At 42.1% G+C, this 24,784-nt stretch overlaps 1 protein-coding gene across 1 annotated transcript in view; it reads left to right on the top strand.

The window, feature by feature from the left end:
- Positions 1–874: 874 nt before the first annotated feature.
- Positions 875–24,784, top strand: part of RASSF3 (Ras association (RalGDS/AF-6) domain family member 3) — a 100,728-nt gene continuing 76,818 nt past the window's right edge. Inside the window, exons 1-3 of the mRNA XM_009887843.1 lie at positions 875–889; positions 1,846–1,936; positions 23,273–23,397. Coding sequence (XP_009886145.1) covers positions 875–889; positions 1,846–1,936; positions 23,273–23,397 — 231 coding nt within the window. The remainder of the gene's footprint in view (positions 890–1,845; positions 1,937–23,272; positions 23,398–24,784) is intronic.

Raw genomic sequence — 24,784 nt, 5'->3', positions numbered from 1 at the left:
AGTTTTTTTAGAAAGCTCACAAATATAGCTACTTATTTGGATTAGGGAGGGATGAACAGCTGAGCTGGAAATCGGAAGTATTATGCTAGTTTTGCTGAACTAAGCTCAAATGCAGCAGGTTTTTTTATTTCTTTGCTTTTAGTAGTTGTATTGTGTCCTTTATAAGCTTCCTAGCAACGGCATAGCTTTGTCACACATGATGATGTTACAAATTATGTTTTAGTATGAAATCTGTGATACTGTGTCTTGGCAGTGTCATGCAAATGCAGTAGTGCTGAAGCCCAGGGATTCGTTAGGCAGGACCCCTCTCTTGCTGCTTGCATAAAATTTACTCTGACATACAGCTGAACACGGTTTCAGGAAGGTCACAGCTTTTGTTTATAATTTCTAGATATATTTCACACATTCAATTCTGTCCAGTGCATAGGCACAGTGTTTCTCTATATAACCCAGTTCTGGATTGCTAAAATCTTTTAATCCATTTCGGACCTCTGTCAGGAAAAAAGTGAAGGGAGACAGTCCACGGTGGTCTGGAAGTCTCTTCCTACTTCTCTGGAAGTTCAGGCTCCATTGATATGGAGAATATCCTTGTGAAGACTGGCTTGTGAATTCCTCCCCACACTGAAGTCTGCCTGTTGGTGTGGCACAGAGCAGTGCCACGTACCCACACTGTGACAGGTTGGAAAGACACCACCTTGTTTTCCAAGTACATTATTGTCCCTACAAAGAAAGCAAAAACTCATTTTGAGCCCAGCTAATAGGGATGCTTGCTAATGCGGGCAAGCAGGTATTCCTTAACATGTTTAGTGTTTCCTACACACAATTCCCACTGTGAATGGATGTGTGGGCATCTTTGTTCCTGCAACCAGACCGCATGGAGAAATTCCAGGTAAGTCAAAGCCATGAAATGCTTTGCTCATCCCAGTCATTTGCTACCTGAGAGCTGGCAGGAGTGGAAATGGAAGTAACTCGTCGCTGAGGAAAGATGCTTTCCTGCCCCTGAGCAGAGAAAACGCGGCATTCGCCCCTCAGCAGGTACCACTGCCTGTGCTCCTCCTCATTGTCAGGCTTCATTTTTATGGTATCTCAGTACTGCTGTGTTGCTCAGACAAATGCTTACCAGCAAAGAATTTGCTTTAAAACTATTTAAACTCAGCAAACTCCAAGCGAATGTTCCCGGTCAGACACCACTGGTTGTTTGCAGTTCATCAGTTAAAAGTATTTTATGTAACAGCAAGGGTGTGTTTGGGGTGGTTTTTTAGTTTTCTCAGCTCCAGCAGCAGGCATGGGATGGCTATGGTAAGGCGACCATGGGCTCCTTGTGTAGCTCTGTTCAGAGCTGCTCTGCCCGGCTCTGTTGGTCAGGGTGGACAGTGACATGTCCAAACTGCTGGATGTTTCACGAGCACCCCTTTGCTTTCCAACCGGTGTGCACAGGTTTCCACGAGGAAACCCCTTTGGTTGTGGGGCAGATGCTGAAGGCAGTGCGTCGTGCCCAGCTCTCCTGCCAAGGTGGTGACTTACCACGCGTCCCAGTCCACGGATGGAGAGCATGTGGGGGGGGCACCACACACATGGAGTCTGCGTGGTGCCGCTTCTGCCCTCCGCGGAGCTGAGATCTGACCTTTGCACCACGCAGGGAGGTAGGAGGTCGGAGGCTGCCCCCATAGCAGAGGGGACAGCTGCTCACCAACCTTCCCAGGCAGGTGGGATGGCGGCAGCAGTCATTCCCTCCCCTCCTCCAGCGCGCTGCTTAGATGAGCAGAGAATGACCTGGGGGTTGAAATCTGCTGCAGGAAAAAGCCTTCCACGGCTTTTTTTTTTTTTTTTTTTTTCCCCTTAAAGGGAGGCAAGGATCAAGAGCATGACTCTGCGCACATTTCAGGTCCTTCTGGCCTCCTTGGAAAGCATCTCCGTGCGCTGTCTCTTCGTCAAGGTAGATTGAAAGGCACACATGTAGCCCCGTGTAGTACCTTTTTAACAGAGTGGATTCTTAATTTTGGTAATGCTTCGGTGTAACGTGAGCAGTGGGAGTTGTCTCAGGCAGGGCTGTGTGGGCTCTCCCCAGCCCAGCTTTTTCAGCTGATGCAGCTGATGCAGCTGATGCAGGCTGACAGCGGTGCGGTGCGGTGCGGGGCACAGTGGTCCCTGTTGTAAAGCTAACAGCCCAGGTTGAGATGAACCCCTGCCATCACCACCGAGCCCTCATCCGTGAGCTGTCACCCATTAGCTCTACATTTTGGCCTCACTAGAGCCTAGAAGTGTGAAGTGATGGAGTAGTCACGAAATTATTGCAAGGCTAACTACCGCTGCTCTTCAGTTCAGCTTGGATTCAGGTCCATGTCCTCATCTGCATTGGCTGGTTTGTTGCGTAGCGTAATTGTCAGATTCATCCAACCGCCTTCCTTTGTATAGAATGAGTTCTGCTTGCCTTAAAGTAATATGCAACACTGTATGCTCTTGCCTATTTTTTGTTCCAGTAAGGCACTAAACACTGTAAGGTGTAAACCCCCACAGGTTTGTTATCCCCATCAGCAAAGTCAGTTTACCTCTTTATATTGTTATATTCCGGTGTGTTATACTGAGTATTTTTTTAAACCTCATAAAATACCAGTATAACAAAAAAACCCTGTATCAGCATTTTCTGTTTACGTGAAAAAAAAATTTCCTGTGCCCTTCGTGTCCTGCTAAAGATAGTACATATCTATGAATTCTTTTTCAAATTATAAAACTAGTCATCTTAACATATATTCACTTATGGTGTGAAATAGTATGGGGGTTTTTTTTATGCCACTTTGATTGTCATTGAATTTTTATATGTATAAATTTCAGGAAAAAAAAAAGTCAGTTTGATTCGGTATTTGGCAGATGCTCTTAAACATTCAAAACCTGAAAGAAGCAAGTTAGCTGTTGGGCCTTTAACTCTGCTCCTTGTCTGCGCTGACTTGGGTAGCAGACCTCCTACTTGTGCTAAAACTGTCACTTTGCTACTAAATTCCTACTGGTATGATGGGGTGGAGCCCAAACAAGAGGCAAGTCTGGCAGCCTGAGCCCTGCCTTCTGCTCTTTCATTGACACCGGCTGAAGAATTGTGGCAGATACAGTATAAATGGAAATGCTTATTTGTTTTCAAGAGACACATTGACCAAAGGAAATGCAACCTGTCTAACTTGGTCCCGAGAAGTAGGAGGATGTTAAAAATGTTGAATGTATAAAATGGGGTTAAATATTTCACATATTTTAGCATAGAAAAATATAGTGTGAATTCTGGCAGAGTTATTAACTGCGTGCTGTGAACGTGGCTGGTGTAACAAAGCCCTTACTTTCTGTAGTTTAAAGGTTGATATAAAAGGATCTTTGTTTCCTAATGACATTAGTCTTGGTTTTCAGTGTTTTCTACCATCCAGATCTAGCAGAAGAAAAATAAAATCAAATAAAATGTGAGAAGCTGAAGAGAAACTTGGGACATAGTCGAGGAAATAATACTAAGCTTGGGAAATGGTTAACTAGTCTTGCTGTTAAAAAGTGTATGCTGGAATTTGTGATAACTGTTAGGGGGAGCATATTTTAGGTCATAGCATCTCTAGATTTACAATTTAACATGTATCGTGTTTGAAGCATGTGTAGTCTAAGTACTGAGATACTGTTAATATCTTTGGGTAGCAATATGTTGATAGATGCTCGATTGCTAAGTAAACTGTGGCACAATATGTTGATAGATGCTCGATTCTTAAGTAGTGGCAGTGAATGATTTGACTCTTACATTTGCCTTAAGATCCGTCAAGAGTAAAAGTTGTATTTTTAGCGCCCTGTGTATCTATAGAAATGTCTGTTAAATGTACTGCTAAGAACTTTCATAAGCAGGTCTTTGAGAAACACTCTCTCTAGAGAAAATCCTGTTGATTTAAATTAAGGGCTTTTGAAAGGGGACTTGTCCCTGTCGGTTTTGGAGTTTATTTGTTTACCCCCTAGAAAAGGTAGCTAGGGATGAACAAATGAGCCCTTCAAAACCTTTCTCTGGAAAACATATCTTGTTTTAACATCACTGGAAACACAGTACCAGGTTAAGACCCCGAAGCATTGGTCTTTCTTTAGCCAAAGCATCTATTAATATAGCTGCTTCTTGTAATGAAGAGGGAGGTCTGGAGGGCTCGGAGCGGAGTGACGGAGAGGGAGGGGATTTAGGACTAACAGGTGGTCCTGAGACGCGCTGGCTGACGCTGAGCTCAGATCGAGCGCACTCTCTGTGGGTATTCATGGGCTTTCCTCTCTCCGCCTGGATACATGTGGCTGTTGTTCCTGGTGTAGCTGGGGGACCCTTTCAGCTATGGCAATAAGAAAGGACTTGCACAAAACCATCAGGAGGTTAGCACGTTTTTTTTACTGGTTTCCTAAGTCGTTGAGCAGTTCGAGGAGGAGGACAGTAAAACTTCTCTGGAAGTCTGCCGGTAAGCCTGCTGCTATGTTTCTTAAGACATTTTTTCCTGCTAAAAAGAAATTCAAAAGGAAAAATAATTTATTTCTGTTCAGCTGGGTAACTTTTCCAGGCCAGCATTGTTTGCATTTTTCCGTTCTCTGAGGCTCATCAGGCAAAACTGTAAAAATATTTTGGAAATGCAATAGAAGGTTCATTAGGCTTGCTCAGATGAAGAATTTTCATGCAGCTGTATAATTTATTCATCCTAATATTAATGTCAGTGATATTTGATATCTTGTTTTTGTAGACCTTGTTTCTCCCTTAGGTATGTATATAGGAGCTCAGATACCTGCCAGAAAACTATTTGGAATTGCCATAATCTGTTTATTGATCTAGAAGGCTGTGTGAAGACAGAATTGACCAAAGACCTTAACTCATTGTACCAGTGTTCACACAAAGCAGTGAGCAGCTTAGAGAGGGCTTATTTGTGTTGAGCAGTGATGCACTGTCCTTCGTTTCCATTTTATCAGCTGAAATGCAGCACCGCTCAGCTCACCAGTTAGTAAAAGGCATTGCTCCTAACGAGAAGTCGGTGCTCTGATCCTTGTCCAGTCCTGGTGGAGAAGCAGTTGCGTCTCTCAGATTAACATTTTCATAAACACCCTGAAAGCCCAAAGGCTGTTGTGTCCCTCTGGAGTGGTCTGTTAAAGCTGGGGCTGAGGTATATTCTCAGGGGTGTTGGAGGAACATGCAGTGCCGAAGCTGAGTTCATTCTTTTCTTATTACAGGACTAATTATACAAGGCCAGCTTTCTTTTGATGAGGACTGTTTTGACTGAAGTGGTGAACTTGTCAGTTCTGCAAGTATTATAACATCAATACCAAATTTCCATTTGTATGGGATGGGATTTGGGTCCGTTCTGCAGCTGAGCAATTTAGTGTTGTACTTCAAATAACAGATTCGTGAAGCTGAGAGGGGAAGGACAAGTTGGACCATCTGAAACCTGTCACAGAAACGTTGTTGGGCCACCTGTCTAAATGACATGTGACTTCTTCCCAAGTGAAGGAGTCCACAGGTTTCCAATGTCCAGGGAGAAATCTCAGCTTACTGAATTCTGTGGCAAAACTTCCTTTGACTAAAACTAGAGCTTTAATTAAGCTCTGTTTGAATATTGGTAATCTCAAGTCTTCCTAATACATCAGATTATCTTGAGTCCTCATAACACATCAGGTCACTTCTAAATGAATGATCTGGCTTTAAAAGTAGGCTAAAAAGTAGACTAAAAAGTATCAATAAATGTTACTGAGGGCTTTAATTGCTAGCTGAGTTACACACGTGTGAAAACGTTTACATGTCAGTTACCTTTTCCCTCAGGACTACAAAAGAATAATTGCCTCCATGACTTGTAACAAGAAACAATGTGAACTCTGAGTGCTTTGAAAATAATACTTTTCATGGTTTTTCTTTCATTTCCCTCTACATCTAGTGGTTTGAATAAGATTTGCCTTTCTACCCTCATTTTAAAGTATGTATTAACATCTCTTTTAAACTGAATTTGTGAATAGTGTCAGAAGCACCCTGCATGTCCTTTTCTACCTGTACAATGAGATGATTATCACAAAATTGTGGATTCGGTGGAAATGCGACATTTTAGTACAAGATTGCATCCAAGCGGAAAAAAGCTCAGTGTGAAAATTCAACTCAAACTTCTCATAATTTTACAGAAGCCAATCTCATCGAGTACATCTGTAATAAACTGGAAGCTGCAGCCCTGGTGTTCCTCTCACAGGGGAGGGGATGCTGCTCTTGTTTGCACAGACAATTCCTGTTTAGTCTTTACAAAGCCAGCAAGTGGTGTGAAACCTTAGCTACATTGGAGTCCATGAACATTTCTGCCTTTTTCTTGAGTGGCCAGAATTTTCCTTGGGTTCTTGAGGAATTACCAAATTACTCACATCCTTCCTTAACTCTGAAAAAAACACATTTTGGTTAACTCTTAACCAAGTTGCCCTTCTGTCCTTCTGAGCGAGTTCTCCAACACATAAGCCTAGTCTGAGCGGTACTGACCATGTAGGTACCTTGGTACACAAGTTCTCCAACACATAAGCCTAGTCTGAGTGGTACTGACCATGTAGGTATCTTGGTACACAAAGAGATTTATCCTTGCCTCCAGCATACTAGAGTTTTCAACTTCTTTGTCTCTGCCTCTGTCTCTCTGCTAGGTTTTGCTCTAGTAGGGGGACTAGCAGACTTTTTTCGTTGGGTCAGCAAGGATGAGACGGCAGAACAATTCTGCATCGCTAGGCTTGTTCCGCAGATGAATAACCCAGCTGATAATTAAAGCTTTCAATAATATGTACTGATAGTTTTTAGCCACTTGTGCTTTAACAAATAGATTAATGTTTTAACAACAACAAAAGAGAAACTTTCATGATTTGGATGTGCTAGGAAGAGCAGAGATTACATTCTCTAAAATGCTTTGTCATAGATTTTGTGTGATGTCATACATTATTTGAACCGAGAGACGGGCACTGTGCCTCTGCATAGTACCCTCAGACTTGTTGCTTTCGTTCTGCTTCTGGCACTCTGTGTCTCAGGACGCCTTGTCCTCTCTGCCCGACCCAGAAACAAAATCTGCCGAAGCACAAAATTGGTTTTAAAGTATGACAGTGAGCTTAGTACTGTTGTAGGTCACTGTGTTCAGAAAGTTGCATCTGATGCAATTTTAGAAAGAGCTATCAAAGCATAATTAGGTGGTTGTTCCTAAAAATCCGTGGTTTTCCAGCCTGTCCTTGGATGGGTACTTTGGGATTGTTGGCGACAGACTATTGCCTACAGCTAACACGCTCCTTTCTAAGGTCTAAAAGAAGGAAGAAAATTTGAGGGTGCTCTTCAGTAACTGGTCTTGATTAAATTACTTACTGAAGGACTAAAAAAATATCTTAGACATGGTTCAGAATATACTAAATGTAGCTGATAGTGTTTTAAGTGCATTAAGTTTAATCAAGGGTACATAAAATTTTATAAGAGGCTTAAACTGAGGGATGTAGTACTTAGGGTTCTGGAGCCCTTTTTTTTCTTTGAAATCTATTTGGATTTTTTTCTGCAACATCCTCATAGAATTTGTGTTGACACATCTGACTAGAAGTTTTATCATGATAAAGTACATATATACAGGGTGGGGTATTGAAACACAAAGGAATTAGAAAAAATTATCATAGAGAGCCATGATAAGACTATAGAAAGCAATGACCAAAAAAATCAGAATAGACAAGTAACTCCTATTTTCTTTGTCTTATAGCAGAGGAATAAGGTGAACGGTGACAAATGTAAAGTAGATTAAAGGAATTTTTTTTTTTTTATTATTCAGCATTTAATTAAATTGTAGCACTCATTACCAGAGGATGCTGCTGAGGTCAGGAATGTAACAAGATTTAAAGAGGGTCTGGAAGAATAAGAATATTCAATATTATGACAACTGAAGCTACAAGAAAAGCTGTGAAAGAGACGTAAATCTTCTTGCATCAGGGTTTAAGCTAATTTTTAACAATTAGGGATTAGTTTGAGATAATTTTGTGGCTCAGACCTCGCGACTGTTACTGTTTCTTGCAGTTTCTTCCGAAGCAACTCATGCCCACCCCTGGCAGAGGTGATCTTATGATCTGCATTGATGTAAACCTTTATGATATTTTTCAGGCTTATACAGGAGTAAAACAGATTTGAGACCTTTTCAGAAAAGCATCCCATAGTATCCTGTGGAAAACATGAAAAGCACAATGCTTGCCGTCTTTTTTTTTTTTTTTTCACTTTGACAAAACTGGCCCGGTGGCAAACCCTGCTTGCCCTGAAGCCATTATAATAAATAAAGAAATACAGTAAACGAAGTCAGTCTGAGGTGGCTAATTTTGCATAGTCATGTTTCTTGCCAAATCCTACTGGTTCATGAAGAGCTTTGTTCTCTTTGTTCTCAGCTCTTGGCTGGGGAGGGGTCTCATCAGTCTGAGCTACTGTCCTACTGGGTACGTTGGAAGGCTTTTTCAGAGGGCAGAAAGTGCGAATTTATTGACAACATCTTAAACTAACTGTATTTCACACAGGCTGAAGTTGATTTTTACCCTGTGCTGTTGGTTGGGATTTTTTGTGACTTTTCTGCTCTAGCGTGTTACCCTTTTAGTCCTTCTCTAATGTCAAAGTTAGTAGAGTATTCTTACTGAGTTTGAAGGGCTTTTGGTCAGAATGGTCAAGTATTCACTATAAAATCACGTTTATGTAAGAATACGTGTTATGCAAAATAAATGGAAGCCTGTACAGAGGTGTGGTGATATCCCTTAGACTTGCTGCCTCCTAAAAGAATTCGCATATAAAGGTTTAATTGACCAGACAAAGAGAAAAGTCAACCTTTGAACTCTCTCTCCAAAATAGATCCAGCTGACAAAATAAATCTGTAACACAGATGGGAAGGGAGAACATAATTTTAGTGTGATACATCAATTTAGAATGGCTTAGTTTAAAATATTTGTGAATTTATTTCTTATTTTAATATTTGGTCAGCTAACATATGATGACTTACGCTGTAAGCACCTGTGTCCTGATGTGACCTCTCTAATCAGGCTGTTCTGGGAGTAGTTTGGGTATTATGTCGAGGTAGCATACCTAGCATTTGTGAGACTACGTAGTTGGGAAATTAATGAACAGGTAATGTCACTGTATTTCTGTGTTCTGTCAAAACCCAGTTGGTGAAACCACTGCCTCGCCTGCTCCCTCAGGCCAGTGGCGTGTCACACCTCTACAGTCCCCATAGTCAGGTCCATGTCTCCTGCCCAGATACTTGCCATGGGCCAGTGAGCACCTGTGGGTCTCCTGTGTTCTTAGTCAAAAACAGTTCACCTGACCGTCCCCACAGTTCCCTGAGGGCCCCAGTTCTCTTCTGCTCATCAGCTGTGTTGTGCATAGGAGCAATCCTCTGTGGTGTGATGGATACATCAGGCCAAGCGAGGGCTTGCAGAGGGGGATTCAGAAGGACAGCGTCCATCTCTGGGAATGATGGAGAGAGTTTTGGCCAAACACAGGATAAGTGGAGTGTAGGGGCATTTGGGAACTGTGGCTCTGGAGTGTTCAAGCTCACCTGGGTGGACAAGATGGTTGCCTCCAAGAGAGTATCATTTGAAGGATTAATTAGCTGTGTTTGGGAGAGGGAGCAGAAGGACATTGTCTCAGTGGAAACCAGCTTGAATGCAAATCAGTTATATTGAAACTTAATGTGGTAGCAGACAAGGTGTGCTTATGACTGCAGGTGGCCGTTCTGGAGCATGGATCCAGCAACACAAGGTCACGTCTCGCTGGGAGCTGCTGGGGTGGGTAGCCAAGACTGCTGAGCCAACTTTTTCAGACTGCTGCATCTGTTTATTTCCTGAACATCTAGTTCATGGCTATGATTTATATAGTGCTGGAGATGGGTGGGATACTGCAGCAGTTTGGAAGCAGGTAGGAGGTTATGGCCTTTTACCATCAGACCATACACACAGGTTTTCTGCCTGCATTAGGATGGGTGCAGTCCTTTCAGTTCATATGTGTTCATCTACTTAGGACATGTGATCTCATTTGATTTGAATGTTCTTAATCATCATTTAATAGCCTGTGTCCAATGCTCATTTGAGAATACGCAGATAATTAATGGAAGTGTGCCATTTAAAGATGCTTTGTGTTGTGAAAGCATGATTTTAGTTTCTAGTTTCCTTTTCAAAAACATCTTTATATGTGCTTTTCCTATCTCTTTTAATTTTAGCTATGTATTTATTTGATTTTTCTTGTATGGTTTGCATTAAAATGCACTTACGTAGTTCTAGAGGAGGCTATGCCAGGATCTGCTGACTGCACATATAGAGCAGTGGCTTCTAATTTAGCTTTTATCACTTGGAAACCAGGATTAATCATGTGGATGGCTCTCTAAAGAGACTCTTCTCAATGTTCAAACTAAAAGGGAACTGAATATATGGAAGTATTAGGGAAGAAATAAAGTGAAAACCCAGAAAACTGTGCTGTGCCCATATGTCATATGAAGCCGTTTGGTCACCCCGCTCTCTTAAAAAGGGTATAGTAGTATTTGAAGATACAAGAGAAGATTTTGGATTCTCAAAGAGATTAGTAAACTCCTACAGACCAGGGCTTTTCCGCTTGGTAAGAGGCAGGTGCAGGAGAATATGCTTCTGTACTAATAAGAGCAGCGTGGAGAACTGAAAACCACATAGTTATTTACCATTTCTCATAGCGTAAAAGTCAGGGCCGTGCCATGAAATGGCCAAACAAAGGGGCTTAAAACAAACTACTCTTTCACATGCATACGCATGCATGTAATTCAGTTGTGGAACTGACTGAGAGAGGATGTTTAGGAGACTAGGAGTATAAATACATTCAAGAATAGATTAGATAAATTCATGGAGGAAAGAGCCATCAAGGGATATTAAATAAAAAGACACAGATACAGCCTCTGGCTCATTTGTTTGGTTTAAGTTGCAGATTGCCAGAGAGTAGAAAGGCGTAAGGGAGAAATATCACTCAAAATTCACTTTTTTTTCTCATATGTGTTTGGTAAGCATCTGCTGGCAGACTCTTCCCAAGACGGGCTGCTGGCCTAGATGGATCTTTGGTCTAACCCAATCCATCTTGTCTTTTTCAAGTGCAATACTGATAAATGCTAGGGAATATGAAAGCCTCTCTCACTATTGTTGATTTCTGTGTAATTCTCTACCCATTAAATAACTGTTCAGTTTTTCTGTTGTTTGTGAGTCTGTATTTTTCCAAGGGAGATGCGTTCTCTTGGTGTTCAGATAATCCATGGTATGTTTTTCTCTATAGTGGTTATCATTCAGAGCTCTTAACAGTCATGTGGCTTTTGCAAATTGCATCATGTGTTGTTTTATTGTATTTCTCAGATAATTAGATGAGGCGAATGTGGCATCCCACTAAATTCCTTTTTCTTTTGCTCTACCAGTTTTAAATGAGACAAGACAAATCTCTTTGCCTACTCTGCCTCTCTTCCAAAGGAAAATCCTAATTTGGACCTGGAGAGTTAGTTAGATTTTCATAAGCCTGTAACAAATGCAAGAAAAAAAAATCTGTTCAGAGACTAAACTTCATCTCACAGACCCAATTGCTGCTTGGGTCAGGATTACCAAAGCGAATGTCCACAACACGTGGGAGATGTCAGTACCACCAGGAATTGCTAGTACTATGCCTATTGTGGGCTTGTTCTTCTGAAGTACTCTGGAAGATTTAATTTTACTTTCGGTTCTTCGGTTCTTCTGCGGCCACATTTTTTCTTTCCGTTGCCATTGTCAAACAGTAGCTGTTGGAAGGTGCTCTTTCTCTCCACTGCATCTCTTTGCTGCCCTGGGAGCTCGTAGGAAGCTGAGACAAAGAAAAGAAGACGACCAACTGTGTGCATTAAGCTAAGCACCTCCCCAATATATCTGCTTCAGGGTCCACAATTAGGGTGGGAATGATGACCTATAACATCTGAAATGAAAGCCGTGGATTGGTCATTTATGAAGAGGAGCATTAATAAATTAGTAGCATGGAATTACCTGGTTTAAAGAGATAGTGTAACATTAGAGCCTGATATGTAAACATAGACGGAGCTCGGATGCAGCATGCAAAAGCATCCTCAGAACTGAGCTGTACTCAGCATTCCAGATCATCGATATAGAATATTCTGCACAAGCACAATTATTTTGTATTAAGCTTCATTTAAGTTGATGGGTTTGATGCAACTTTTTTCTCATCTCACATTTAAACATAACAGACTGGAGGTTTTGCTTGGCAGAAAGTTCAAGTTTTTCAATTTCATGTGATCTGCCAGCTAAAGGTCTGGCTTCTGTGCTGCTAGGGTACGATTGCTGGTTTTATCTTCCCTAATAGAGTGGTCATCAATCCTTCGCAGCGATTCAGAATGAACTCCTAATGTTGTGGCCAGGTAAAGCAGGTAGATCAGGAGCTCTCAGGACCGCTTTTCTATAATCCATCTCCTCCATGAACTGAAAGTCATACCTCTTGTCCACTATTAATTCCAGCAAGAAGAGGGAGTTTATTAAATCAGGTCTGGTCAGGAACTCACAGCTCCTCAGCAGCGCAAGTGGCTAGACCTAAACTGTACTTTTCTTTCCAGTTCTTACTTTTTGATCAGGTTTCTTCTACAGGAAAACCAAAAGAAAGTGCTGATTTTTGAGTTAACTTTGTGCTGTCTGTTGTGGGGGTTCAGCAATAGAGGGCACTAGAGTAAACGCGTTTAAAAAGCAGTATCATCGGTTGGGTTTGCATACAGAAGAGAAAGCTCACTTTTTCTTTTTTTTTTTTTTTACGTGGAAGGGTTTTTCTCCCCATTTGTTTAGGTTTTTAATGTTGGAAAGATGCTAACAGTCAGAGCAAGTGACACATAGTGGAACGGCATAAATACTTTGGACCAATTTTGGACTTTTTAGACAGAAATTCTTCTGTTACTTTCCCTCATATTTGCAGTGCCGGAGTGTATGCAGCCATGTGTTTGCAAGACAGGTGTTTACTAAATGTAAAATTTGATGCTTTTAATTCTGTCAAAGGTGGATTTCAAATGCACTTTCTGAAGCTGCCACAAAAGGAAAACCAGGTGTGAGGAGCTGGTGCACCCATGTCCCCATCCTTGTTCAGGCTCTGTTCCCTTGGAGCTCAGGAATTCAGCACACACTCTGGGCTGCTGCATTTTGTGGTTTCCATATGAAAACTTAGTTTCATTTAAAGACAACCTGGGCTGCTTTTAAGCGATTGGTAGAATGCACTGTGTTGGGTGGATTAGGTTGGTAGTTAAGGTCCAAATGCCAGTGGGCAGATTTGTCAGAGGAAAGGGGCTGTAGCTCCTATTTTACCATTGTAGCCACTCCGTAGATCCGTAGAGATCATAGAATCATAGAATGGTTTAGGTTGGAAGGGACCTTGAAGATCATCTAGTTCCATCTCCCCTGCCATGGGCAGGGACACCTCCCACTAGACCAGGTTGCTCAAAGCCCCATCCAGCCTGGCCTTGAACACCTCCAGGGATAGAGCTTCCACAATGTCTCCGCGCAACCTGTTCCAGTGCCTCACCACCCTCACAGTGAAAAATTTCTTCCTAATATCTCATCTAAGTCTACCCTCTTCCAGCTTAAATCCATTCTTCTTCGTCCTATCACTATATGCCGTTGTAAAAAGTCCTTCCCCAGCTCTCCTGTAGGCCGTCTTTAGGTACTGCCTGGCTGCAATAAGGGCTCCCCAGAGCCCTCTCTTCTCCAGGCTGAACAACCCCAACTCTCTCAGCATGTCTTCTTAGGAGAGATGCTCCAGCCCTCTAATCATCTTTGTGGCCCTCCTCTGGACCCACTCAAACAGGTCCATGTCTTTCCTATGTTGGGGGCTCCAGAGCTGGACGCAACTGACAACAGATACCTGACAACTACTGTGTTCTTACACAAATAAGCATAAAAGGAAGAATTACTGGTTCTACAGGAAATCAAATGTAAATAAATTATTGTAAGTTGCAGGTCAAATCTAGGATTTTATCTACAGGGCACTTTTTTTCTTTTTATGGCATAACTTCACTGCAGTTTGTTAACATCAGGAACAGAGAATAAGGTTTATTTTCTGTTCCAGAAATGTAATCCTTGTGCTCTTGAACTGAAGAAGAAATACAGCTCCTTTGTGGTACCTTGGTTTTGTCACTGCCACGTGTGATCGGTAAAGCCTGCCACTCTCCAGGTCCACCAGATTCTCACTGGCGTTTTCGCCCGTGATCCTGGATGTGGGTGTGTGGATTGCTATGTCAGCAGTACAAAAGCGCTCTCTGAAGTCTGTCATGAAAGGACAAACAAGGTGATACATCAAGATATCTGCTGAGGTTTGTCTCTAACCCCTTGCTTGAAGTTTCTGCACAGAGGAATTCGGCCTCCCCACCCTGATCTGGCATCGAGAGGTAGGAGCTGGAGGCTTTGTCTGCTGGCTGGGGCAAGCAGTTATGTCTCTGAGATCATGTCTGGAAAGGTGCTAGCAGGAGCCGAGCGCCTGGTCGTTACCTTCACTTTTGCTGCAAAGCGTGGATATGATTTACTGGTCTTTGCATTTATTAACAGGTCAAGTCTTACCAGGCCTTGCGGTTCTCATGTGTAGAGCTTTGGAAGATAGTAGGAATTGCAGTGCTACAGGGTGTTTAAAAAATCGACTAAATCTAAGGTTATCTTAAGGTTTTTGGCAGAGTGTGGCTGTCTCTAGAAGAGGACCTCAGAAAACCAGCCAGGTACATGGGGAGGAGAAGCTTGCTTGATTGAAGCCCCCCTTTCCCGGTTGCATGACATCATGAATCCAAATGACGTGAATCATTTCATGTTTGGTCCCGAAGCTCAGGGCAGAAGGAACATTATCAGCCGGAGGAGCATGTTTCTCAAGGTGTGCATTGCAACTCAGGCCGTTTTTTCAGAAGGCTGTACAAGCAGAATCAGCTTAGAGCTGTAGCCTGGAAGTTAAACTAACTAAAGGATGCCGTGGATGTGCGTATATCAAGAGGACCTAAGGAGGAAGGAGAAATGAGATATTTCCTCTCCTTCACGTGCTGGCATTACTGAGTGGTGTTTCCGTGCCCAGTTAACTCCAGGGGAGCCCTGACAGGGAAGAGGCGTTTCAGGCTGGGGAAGGAGAGCTCAGCCCTGTACCCCTCAGTCGCCCTCCCAGAAACAGGTGGACCTAAGAGCCCCCAAAAGCCCGGTAGCCCTGGGTTCACCTCAGGAGGGGACACGGCCCGGCTCTCCAGCTAGCGGTGACACTGAAACAGATAAAGGAGATTGAGAGAAGTAAATATAATCTAGACAAGTATTTTCTTGTCTTGTGCTTTTTGAAGTGCTTGCACTATTGCAAATTTATGTTTTAACCCTTACCTTGATTGAACAAAGTAATTGTTTTCAGCCTTGTTTGCAAACAGATTTTGTGATTATTTCAGGGTGGTCTGGCAGATGCTGGGTGTTCTGTTTCTGCGGGAGTGGTGACTGTAAACAGGACTGCACGCAGAGCATTATCTGCCCAAGAGAGGTGTAGGAGTTTTCAGGAGCATTGGTCTGTTTATAGGCTGGTTGTATAGGATCCCAGGTTTATGCAAGAGTCTCCTGTGACAAGTCCTAGCTGGAGCCTCTTGGCAAGCACTTGGAAGGAGGCAGAAGACCTGAGACTGTCGTCATGTTGATAAAAATACAAATGAGCTTTACAAACAGATTAAATTGACTTTAATTCTTTAATAGCTCCAGAGTAAATCAATGGGATTTATGTTCCTACGTCACTTAGGGCCAGGTGCTCAGCGACATTTAAGCATCTGAGAGCCATGGCAGATTTTAGTAGCTGAAGGTAGGCATGAACCCTTTCTCACACATGGCTTTTACAGTCACGGGCACGAAGAGCGGACAATCCTCCCTCAGCAGTCAGGGACCTTATCTGTGGCGGCTGCCAGCAGGCTTACCTGGCTAACAGTGGTCATTCAGAGATGCTTCATCCGTGCAAACTCCTACATCCCAGTTCTTCAGCATGCAGCTAGATGGCAATGTCTCCTTCCACTCCGGGTAGGCTGGCGAGCTGTCCTAGTGTGTCACTCCTAGTGACCCTATCTCACTAACCCCCGGCTAAGGATGACCATGTCCACAGAACGTGTGTGTCTTGGTGTTTACCAGTTATCTAGAAAACCCTCTAGTGCAAACCAGGTTCAGAGAAGCTCATACAAAATTAAGTATTTAAAAGCTCCAAAATGGACTACAGGATTGTAGAGGTTTATAAAGCTATCAGTGGCAGAAACTGAAAAAAATCTGGTTTAGGCTATTTGATTTAAAATGCCTGTCATTCCATGTTTTGCAGTTGGGAAGCTGAATTCATTTATTAACCAATTATTTACTATCTGGTGCATGTGATCAGAGATGTGGTCCCTGTGTTCCCAGGCAGCAGGGACAGTAGATGGTCCCAGGCTCATGGAGGTTGCTGATTTTTATACCTCATCTTCTCCTTCGGACCTCCCTGGAGTTCTCAGTCAGTGATTCACTCAAGAAAGTTTTCTTATCTTCTCACCAAAAGGCTGATCGCACCCTCCTGCTTTGCAAATGTAATGTCCTCTGGATGTGGAAAAGTCAGCGTGTACATATATCAATCATGTTTTGGCATTCAAGAGCACAAAAACTTCCAGAGGTGCCCTTTTTGGCTTTGTGGGACTACAGGATGGGAACCAAACTTCAAGTGTCTTCTTAGCAATCTCCTGCTCTTCTGAAGAGGAGCCTTGAAATTCTGATTCTCTACTCAGGATCCAGAGTAATTCATATTTCTGTTGATCTGAAGTCAGAAAGATCGAAGTCAAACAACAGTCTCAGATATGAATTTGCAGAAATACCACTATTTCCGAATAGTCATTTAAACTTGGAGGTACCTTTTGTGTCATATGTAGGTGTGTAACTTTTTCTCCTCACAGAAACCAATTGAACTGACCATGTTTTAAAGTGTCATGTCTGCCTTCAATTTATACTGTAATATAAAACCTGCTCCTGTACCCAGTACATCCTCTTTCATCAGGGACGGTATTGGCACAGTCAATAACTGGTCTCATTTTAGTTTTTCAGTATGACTTTATCTGTTCAAAATTATTCTGTTCACTAAATCAGTATTAAACATAAAAAGTAGTATATAATTTGATGACTTTTCAGGGACTATTATTAACAAAGTTGCAGTTCTTTAAAGTCACTGGTAGATCACAGTTTAACTCTTCTTGATAAACCACCTATCTGTAATTATATTAATTTGATTTTTAGCTTCAATTTTAGGGTTTTGTCACAACTAACATTTTATAGGCTGTTATTTAGCTTGTAAAATATGTGAATTTATTAGATGTAGTGATAGATGAGTGTTTGAGAGGCTTTTGTTTGTTTTTTACTAATTGAAGATTGTAATACAAATTATATTTGCCATCTGTGTGAAAACAATATAAGGATTTTAACAAAACTGAGGAAAAAAAATGCATTTATACAATGAAGGCTATTCTGTCAGCTGATGTCCTTCCACTTTAGTTTGCTACTTTTGCATTCCTGTTCAAAGCACCATGGATTTCTGTGCTCTTTCTTCCGCTTTACAAGTCTACCATCCTTTTGATACCAAAGTGCTACGAATGTTAATAATCTTTAGAGTTTGGTGCAGTGCTTCTCTAAGAGTCAACATCACTTGCATTTCTGAAAAGCATTATATCAGATATTCTGTTCTTTATTATTATTTTGCAAGAAAAGGATGAATAGGGATACTTCACCTACTGTGGCTTATCCATGGCCGTTCATGCATTTGCATAAGAAAAGAAGCTGAGGTTGATTTTGAAGCTTCCCCGTGCTCTGCAGTGCACAAGGGAACAAGTGACAGAAACTTTGACGCAGTGGCTGCAACTTTCCAACCATGGCACTTGCCTAATAATGGCTTCATTTGTCCAAGACATTGAGCATCCAAAATTTCTTTTGAGGGCTCTGTAAGCAGTGAGCGTCACTGCCTCTGATGATGACTCCAAGTCTGTGTGGGTGTTTAAATTGTAAATCTGGAAGCCTACCTTTAGCACCAGCACTTTGAAAGTCTTCATCCTTTGCTCTTTCTATCCGTGCTTACGCAATAATTTTCTCAAGTGGGTTGCAACGGCTGTAGAAAGCAGGAATTGAACGAGAGAGAACACCTGCTTTCCAGCGAACAGTGCTCATCTGCTTGAAGGAGAAGGCACATCTGGTTACATCTTCTGGTCTAACTCAGCCTGCCCAGTGCCACTCTGGTAGCAAGATGGTTTCACTGTCTTTAGAGATTCTTGTAGCAGGCTTCTTGGAGCATTTCCCTAGGAAGCAAGTTAAGCCAGTTATATGCTCTTTCTGTGTCTGGGAAAATGATAGAGGATCCTCTCTATGGGAAGCGTGTGTCCCATATAGGGCCTCATGGCCAATGGTCATGGCCATGTCCATGGCCTGCGTACCTGTTGAAAGCAGAGTTTATAAAGAAACAGCAGATCAGGAGACCTGCAGTGGCAAAGTGGTACTTGTGGATAGCCACAGCTTTACAGGGGTTTGGAAGATGTGGGCTTCGCTGGACTACAACCTGACCTAAGCCTTGCCCAGCTCCACCGTGGGGAAAGAGCACAAAATGAGCACAGAGATCCCTCGGGGAAAAGGATGGCCATAAGGAGCTCGGAAAGTCTGTCTCATCTGTAATGATTGTGATCCCTTACAAATCACCCATGACTCACTAATTGGGACATATGGTTACAGTGAACTTTATTTTAATCTCAGACTGATGTTAAGTGAGACTAATAAATAAACAAATAATCAGAAATAAAGGGAATTGCACAGAGATAAAACCAATGTTCCAGGAGAGCTCCAGCCCCAAGAAGCTGTGTTTAACACTTTCTGAAGGCTGTTTATCCAAGTAGGTTTCTCCTTCCATTACAGCTTCTAGTGAAACAGCTAAAAAAGAACTTGGTAGCAACTTTAGCATCAAAATAGAATGTAAACGTTTGAGGATCAGCAAAAAGGAGAACAATGCAACATATATTAAGTACAAACCAAAATGTGAGATTTCGATATCAATGTATTGTAGAAATATGATGCAATTCAGCCTTGCAGGAGAAATATTGCTGAACTTCATTCTCCTTCCTTTTGTGACCTGCTGGCTGAAAATAGATTAAGAATTAAAGTATTAAGCACCTTACGTAGTTTGAATATTTTTCCAAGAAGCTTTACAGGCATACTTTCCATAGAGCAAGCACAGCAATAATCTCTCTTCTGATTGCTGGGAACCAAGCCAGAAGCCCTCGAGTAGAGATGATTTTACTTGCTAACTTCCTCACACGCACAGTAGCAGGACCGTGTCATATACCTTCCTCGTGCCTTCTTATTAGACTTCTTCAACCTTACTGCGGTTGATAAATGATGCAAACATAAATGCAAATTTGGCTTTGAACTTGCCGTGTGCTTCAGTTGCTCAGGCTCAACATGGCATTTTGCATATGTGTTTGGAAGTTAAATTTGTCTGGGCCAGCACAGAAATGAACATGCACATTTCCTAGGCTGGGCAGACCACAGCAAGGTAGAGAGACTTTGCTGTTGAGCCTCTGTCTCCCGCTGCCTGATTCAGTAATGCTCAATTACTAGGGTCTGATGTTGGAGCATCTGTTGGGTTGCCTGCCTGGTCACTCGCTCGCTTTCTGCTGTGCTGCCCTGCAGCAAATCAGTTATGGGAACAGCTATTTACAAGCTATCAGGCAAAATCAAGTTTCGGGTGAAGAAAACCCAAGCATCAGGTAGGGACTATTCATGTAAAATGAATGCGTTCAAGTCTGAAGGCAGGATAGGAGTAGCCTTGATTTCATGTAATTGTAAAATTTGCTAAGTTATTTTTTTCTATTACTCTAGTCAAGCCATTGTTGCAATAGAATCATAAATAATAAGGTGTTACGTTATGTCTCAATAGCTGACAATGCAACTTTTAAAGGATAGTATTTGTATGCTTAATAAATACATACTTTGCATTTCCTAACGATGCAGGACAATTATGCATATTCAGTGTGCATTGATGCATCACTTGCATAAATAACCTCAGTGTACACGACAGTCTCAGCGTTAGTGAAATAAACCTGTTAGCTTTTCTAAATGTCAATGAATGCTTTAATCAACTGTGCCCAGTTAAAGCCCCCAGATCTTTGAATTCAAAGGACAGCGGTCATTTCAGACCACATCAAGAAAGAACAGCTGGTTCTGATTGCTTTCCGAGCAGAAATAATATGGCAATCCGCAATCTGATGACCAAAACAGTCTTCCCAGAATAATGGCTACTTTTTGAACTCATGGGAATTTTGGGCGTGGGCCAGTAAAGTATTACCAGAAAAAGATACTATTTTTAAATTTGATGCTACCTGGACCTTTGTGAAACATAGTATCCCATGAATGGACTAAAATAAAGTGTATAAAGCAAAAACACATAGGAAAAAAGGTTTAAGTATTACCGTTCCAGGAAAAAGTCATCCTTTTTTCTTGTCTTTCTCATCAAATTTATAATCAGTATGTTAAAATCTAGTTTATGTTTGAAAAAGTTTCAGAGATGAAGCTTTTACATTTTTTGCAATTATGCCTATTATAGCCAGGCAGAAATTATGGGCTTGTCTTACAAATGACATTACGGACTCGCAAATTAAAATGAATATAAATGACAAACAAAATAGCATGGAGAGATAATGTTTCCTAACTTCATTAGTAGTCCTGTTTCAGAACACTGTTTAGCTAACAGATTTTTTCCTGATATTATTTGTGAAAATGCGTCTTTAGAATTGGTGCATGCTTGGTATATATGTTTGCGTAGTCATAGGAAGTTGGGGAATTAGTGAAGCCTCGTTTCCTACAAATTTATGCCCCATTCCCCATAACCTCCTCACCACGGAGGGGATGTGTTTAGTAACTGGTTGTTCAGACATTGCCAGACAATGGCAGAACAAATGAGTTTTCCTTGCCTTGCCCAGAGCATGGGTATTAGTTTGGGTCTCCCTCCTTTACTCCGGAGATAATTTTCATAAAAGTCGCATGAACTTAATTAGCTTTTAGACTGTGGTTGAAATTGGTTGGCTGTCTTGGAATTGCAGGGGAAGGATAGAAAGGTAGACAAACTGTGCAATCACACAAGCGTTTTTTCTTAAGATAACTCAACGTGCAGAGTTAAGAACTCAGAAATGAAGAAAAATTAGAAATTCAGGTATTACTTTCATTTGACCTTCTGTTGCTTATGCATTACAATGTCATTTTTAATGAAGTCCTCCCATCCCAGTTTTTCCTTGGAGCTGCCCCACTCCCTCACCCGATGAACATAAACTCTGAATTTTACTTAATCCTGTCAGGTGTGGGTGAAGCTTTTCAACTGTGTCTTATGGGATCCCTTCCTAAATACAAAATCACTCTCTTCCCTCCAAGGGCTCCGCAAACATGGGTGTCCTTTTGCTTCCAGAAGTCCTTTGTGAGGTGCGTGAGTTGTCTGAAAAATATTCCCAGCTGCATAATCATAAAACAGAGCCCCGGAAAAACCTCGTTTGAGCTAAAAGCACGGTTCTGCCTGACTTTGTTTGTGGTTGTGGTTGAACGTTCCGTGTTCCCTGGAGATCGGATGAACTAGCACAAACGTGGCACCCAGGAGAAATAGAAATTCGGCAGCAACTGCGGAAGGTCTGGCATGACTTGCCAGCATCGCACAATGGTGCAGGGACAGCTACCGTTTCTCCTGGGCACCATGCAGCTGCCTTAACCATCCTTTTTTCCCTCTGTGGTCTTCTGCCTATTTCGCTTCCTGTTTTCCAAATTCTGCATTAAATACAACGGTGATTTTAGAGAATTAGTATTTTTGCAGTGGTTTGATTTATACTGCAACAGGGTCCTTCTTGCCCTGTAATTAGCTGGAGGCTATTTGCTGGTGTGCCAAGAGGAGTGTGACTTGAGATATACTATTGTGATATAGTCAGTCTCGTTTAGGTCAGAAACATCCCAGTTATCTGATCCAGGATGAACTCACTCTGCTGGGTCACTGGTACTGGAAAAGTTTTGGCTGGTTGATTTTGTATTGGCAGACTTTGTGGCAAATAAGATGTATTTAATCTTGCCTTAGTGCGAGTATTGATTGGAAATGTGAACCTTGAAGAATTTATCCTTCAGGAACTGTAATGAGAATCTAATCAAACGTAAGGGAAACTGAGATTTTTGAGAGGCTGATAAGGGAACAAAAAAAGCCCATTCAGAAATCAGCTTTTGCTATAAATCAGGGAAGTGTAAAGCTTTGTAACAAAAAAAATTATTTTTAAGAGTAGTTTAGTTAGGGACAATGAAAGCATTTCTTCCAAAAGTCATTCTTAGAAATGGCTGATTTGTTTTAGCTGAAATGTTCTAAAACAAACAACATGATGTTCCCCAGCATGGAAACTTGAAGTACAAGTGGTTGCTCTTTGGCAAAATCATAAACAATTTAAAATCTAAAAGTAGAAACTGATAGTCAGTGCTAGACAAAGGTGGTATCATGAACTCTGCCCAACTGACATAGAAAAACAGCAAACGCAACGAGGCTTCAGAGCAAATATAGGCTGTTTTTGCAAATACTGTTAAAGTGATTCTCTCTCTGAGTTTAGAGGCCGTATGAGTCATCTGATTTCTTACTAGAGATGAGGCCATCTGCCTCTGTTATCGTGAATTTACGTTTCTAATAGCCATCTTAGTTGATTTTGCTAGCCAGCAAGTGAAATTTCTGACTTGTTGCTGAAGGCAACTTTGTGATTTAGCAGGTTAATTACGGCTTCTGATAAGCTTCTCATTCCATTTCCAATATTCATGCTCATATCCTTAAGAGAACCTAAGCTTAAAACACGTAAAACCATGTAATAGTGATTGTACTTGCATCAAAGTTTTTATCTGAAAATCATAAATCTTGAGTCTTTTCTGAGAACAGCCCCTTTCGAGCTTATATTACAGCATTTAATACCTAATATGTGGCATGGATTTTTGACAAAAACATCTCACCAAGGCAGCCCTGACTGAACTAGCGGACTGCATCACTGCAGCTGCATCAGTGTGACACTGAGGTGTGCTGCACTGTCACCTTCGCTCCAGTGAATTTACATCTCCAGTAATATGTAACTATTATTATCTTTACGTGCGGATGGGGAGATTCAGTCGAGAGGTGGTAGTTTATCTGAGGTCATGTAGCAAATGAGGATGTGCCTTGCTCCTAGGTTCTGCCTGCAGCAACTTTATCTCTAAACACTTTTTTGGTCTGTCTCTGTGCCTCTTTCAGATTGCAGATACACCTGCCATGCTCATTGCCGAGATCTGGTGCACCTGGGCTGCCGGCGGAATGGAAAATTAATGGACTGCCTCGCTCCACATGACACCTTAGATCCATCTTACAACAACGGTCAGGTAATAGATCTCGTCTTCATGTAATTACTGCTTTCTCTTGTCAGCTCTGTAATGAAGTGTTGGTCTGCCTGCCTCACCCAGCTACTCAGGAAGAGTGTCTTACTTCGGCACAGCCAGCAAAGCTAGATTTCCCACCCAGTGCTGTGATTTTTACAGTACGGCTGGGTCGAACTCCAACTGGCTGCTGCCAGCTGGGTCACTCCTGCCGCAGTTAGTTTTCAGCTAAACTGGCTGAAAAGTAGTCCCCCAAAAAGGTATATTTTCCCTGTTGGTCTGGGTCACTGTGGGGTCAGAGCAGGCATGTACAGCAGGGGATGAGAACATGAGGACAGAGCTCCTTTTCACGGCCATGCCATGAAGCAGCTCACAAAGTGAGCTTGGTGACCCAGGTGCTGTGTGCTGCTGGGTGTAGTGCTGCAGGGAGGCAAATAAAACTAAGGGCTTGGCTATTTGTGACCGTTAAAGATCCTACTGGGTTTGGGGTTAATCCCCCAGTTCTCACCAAATCCCTCTTAGGGTAATTTCAAATTTCCTCGCCTGGATTCCCCAGCAGCTTCAATGGGTCACAGTGTGCCTCCTCATTTCCTTCCTTAAACCGCCACAGAACATCACTCCTCGCGTTTCGCCCTCAACATCAGGGCCTTCGTCTTTGTTCAGGGAACACATCAAAGTAGCACATTGTTACAGACAGAGTGGGGGTCCTCTGAGAAGGAGGTTCATGTGGTGATAATGAGCCCCGTAGGCTTTTAGTGCTGTAATAAAGGTTGTATTGTGCTAATTAGCTCATGCCTCTGCATTTTCAAATACATTTACTTTTTGTTGTCCACAAAAGTCCACCCAAACTTAATCGGATGTTAAGCCCTTGAACATTTACACCTAACCAGCAGAAAATTCTGAGAGGGCACCAAAATTTCTCAGTGCCCTTGCTGAGCTTGCTGCGTGTGCTCCAGGTCAGCACGGAATTTTCTCTGCAAGTGCAACATTTATTTGGTAGGGCAGATGCTCACTCCAGCCACCCAAACTGCGACTGAGGACGCAGTGTCTCTTGTGAGCTCCTCATGACTTGCTGTTGGGAAGAGCGAAGGGGAATAACTCAGATGCTGAAAGGAAGAGTAGCGGGGATGGGGTGGAGGAGGGACATGGCAACACAGGTTTTGGAAGTGTGAGTGACTCTCAGCAAGAAAATACCACAGAAGCAGAAAGAGAAGGCCAATAAAAGCCATTTATACACAAAAAGGCACATACAGCTTGGCCATGAGAGATCTAAGAAAGAGCTAGTGCTGTCTTGGGTAAAGTGGCTGCAAATACTGAGTAAGGAAACTGTTTCTTCCTGTGTTTGAGCCTTAAAGCATTCGGTGAAGCCCAATTTTGTGTGCATTTGTTTGCG

This window comes from Charadrius vociferus, unplaced genomic scaffold (assembly GCF_000708025.1).
Source record: "Charadrius vociferus isolate BGI_N301 unplaced genomic scaffold, ASM70802v2 scaffold125, whole genome shotgun sequence".
Taxonomy (NCBI): domain Eukaryota; kingdom Metazoa; phylum Chordata; class Aves; order Charadriiformes; family Charadriidae; genus Charadrius; species Charadrius vociferus.
This window is presented reverse-complemented; position numbering and strand designations above follow the sequence as displayed.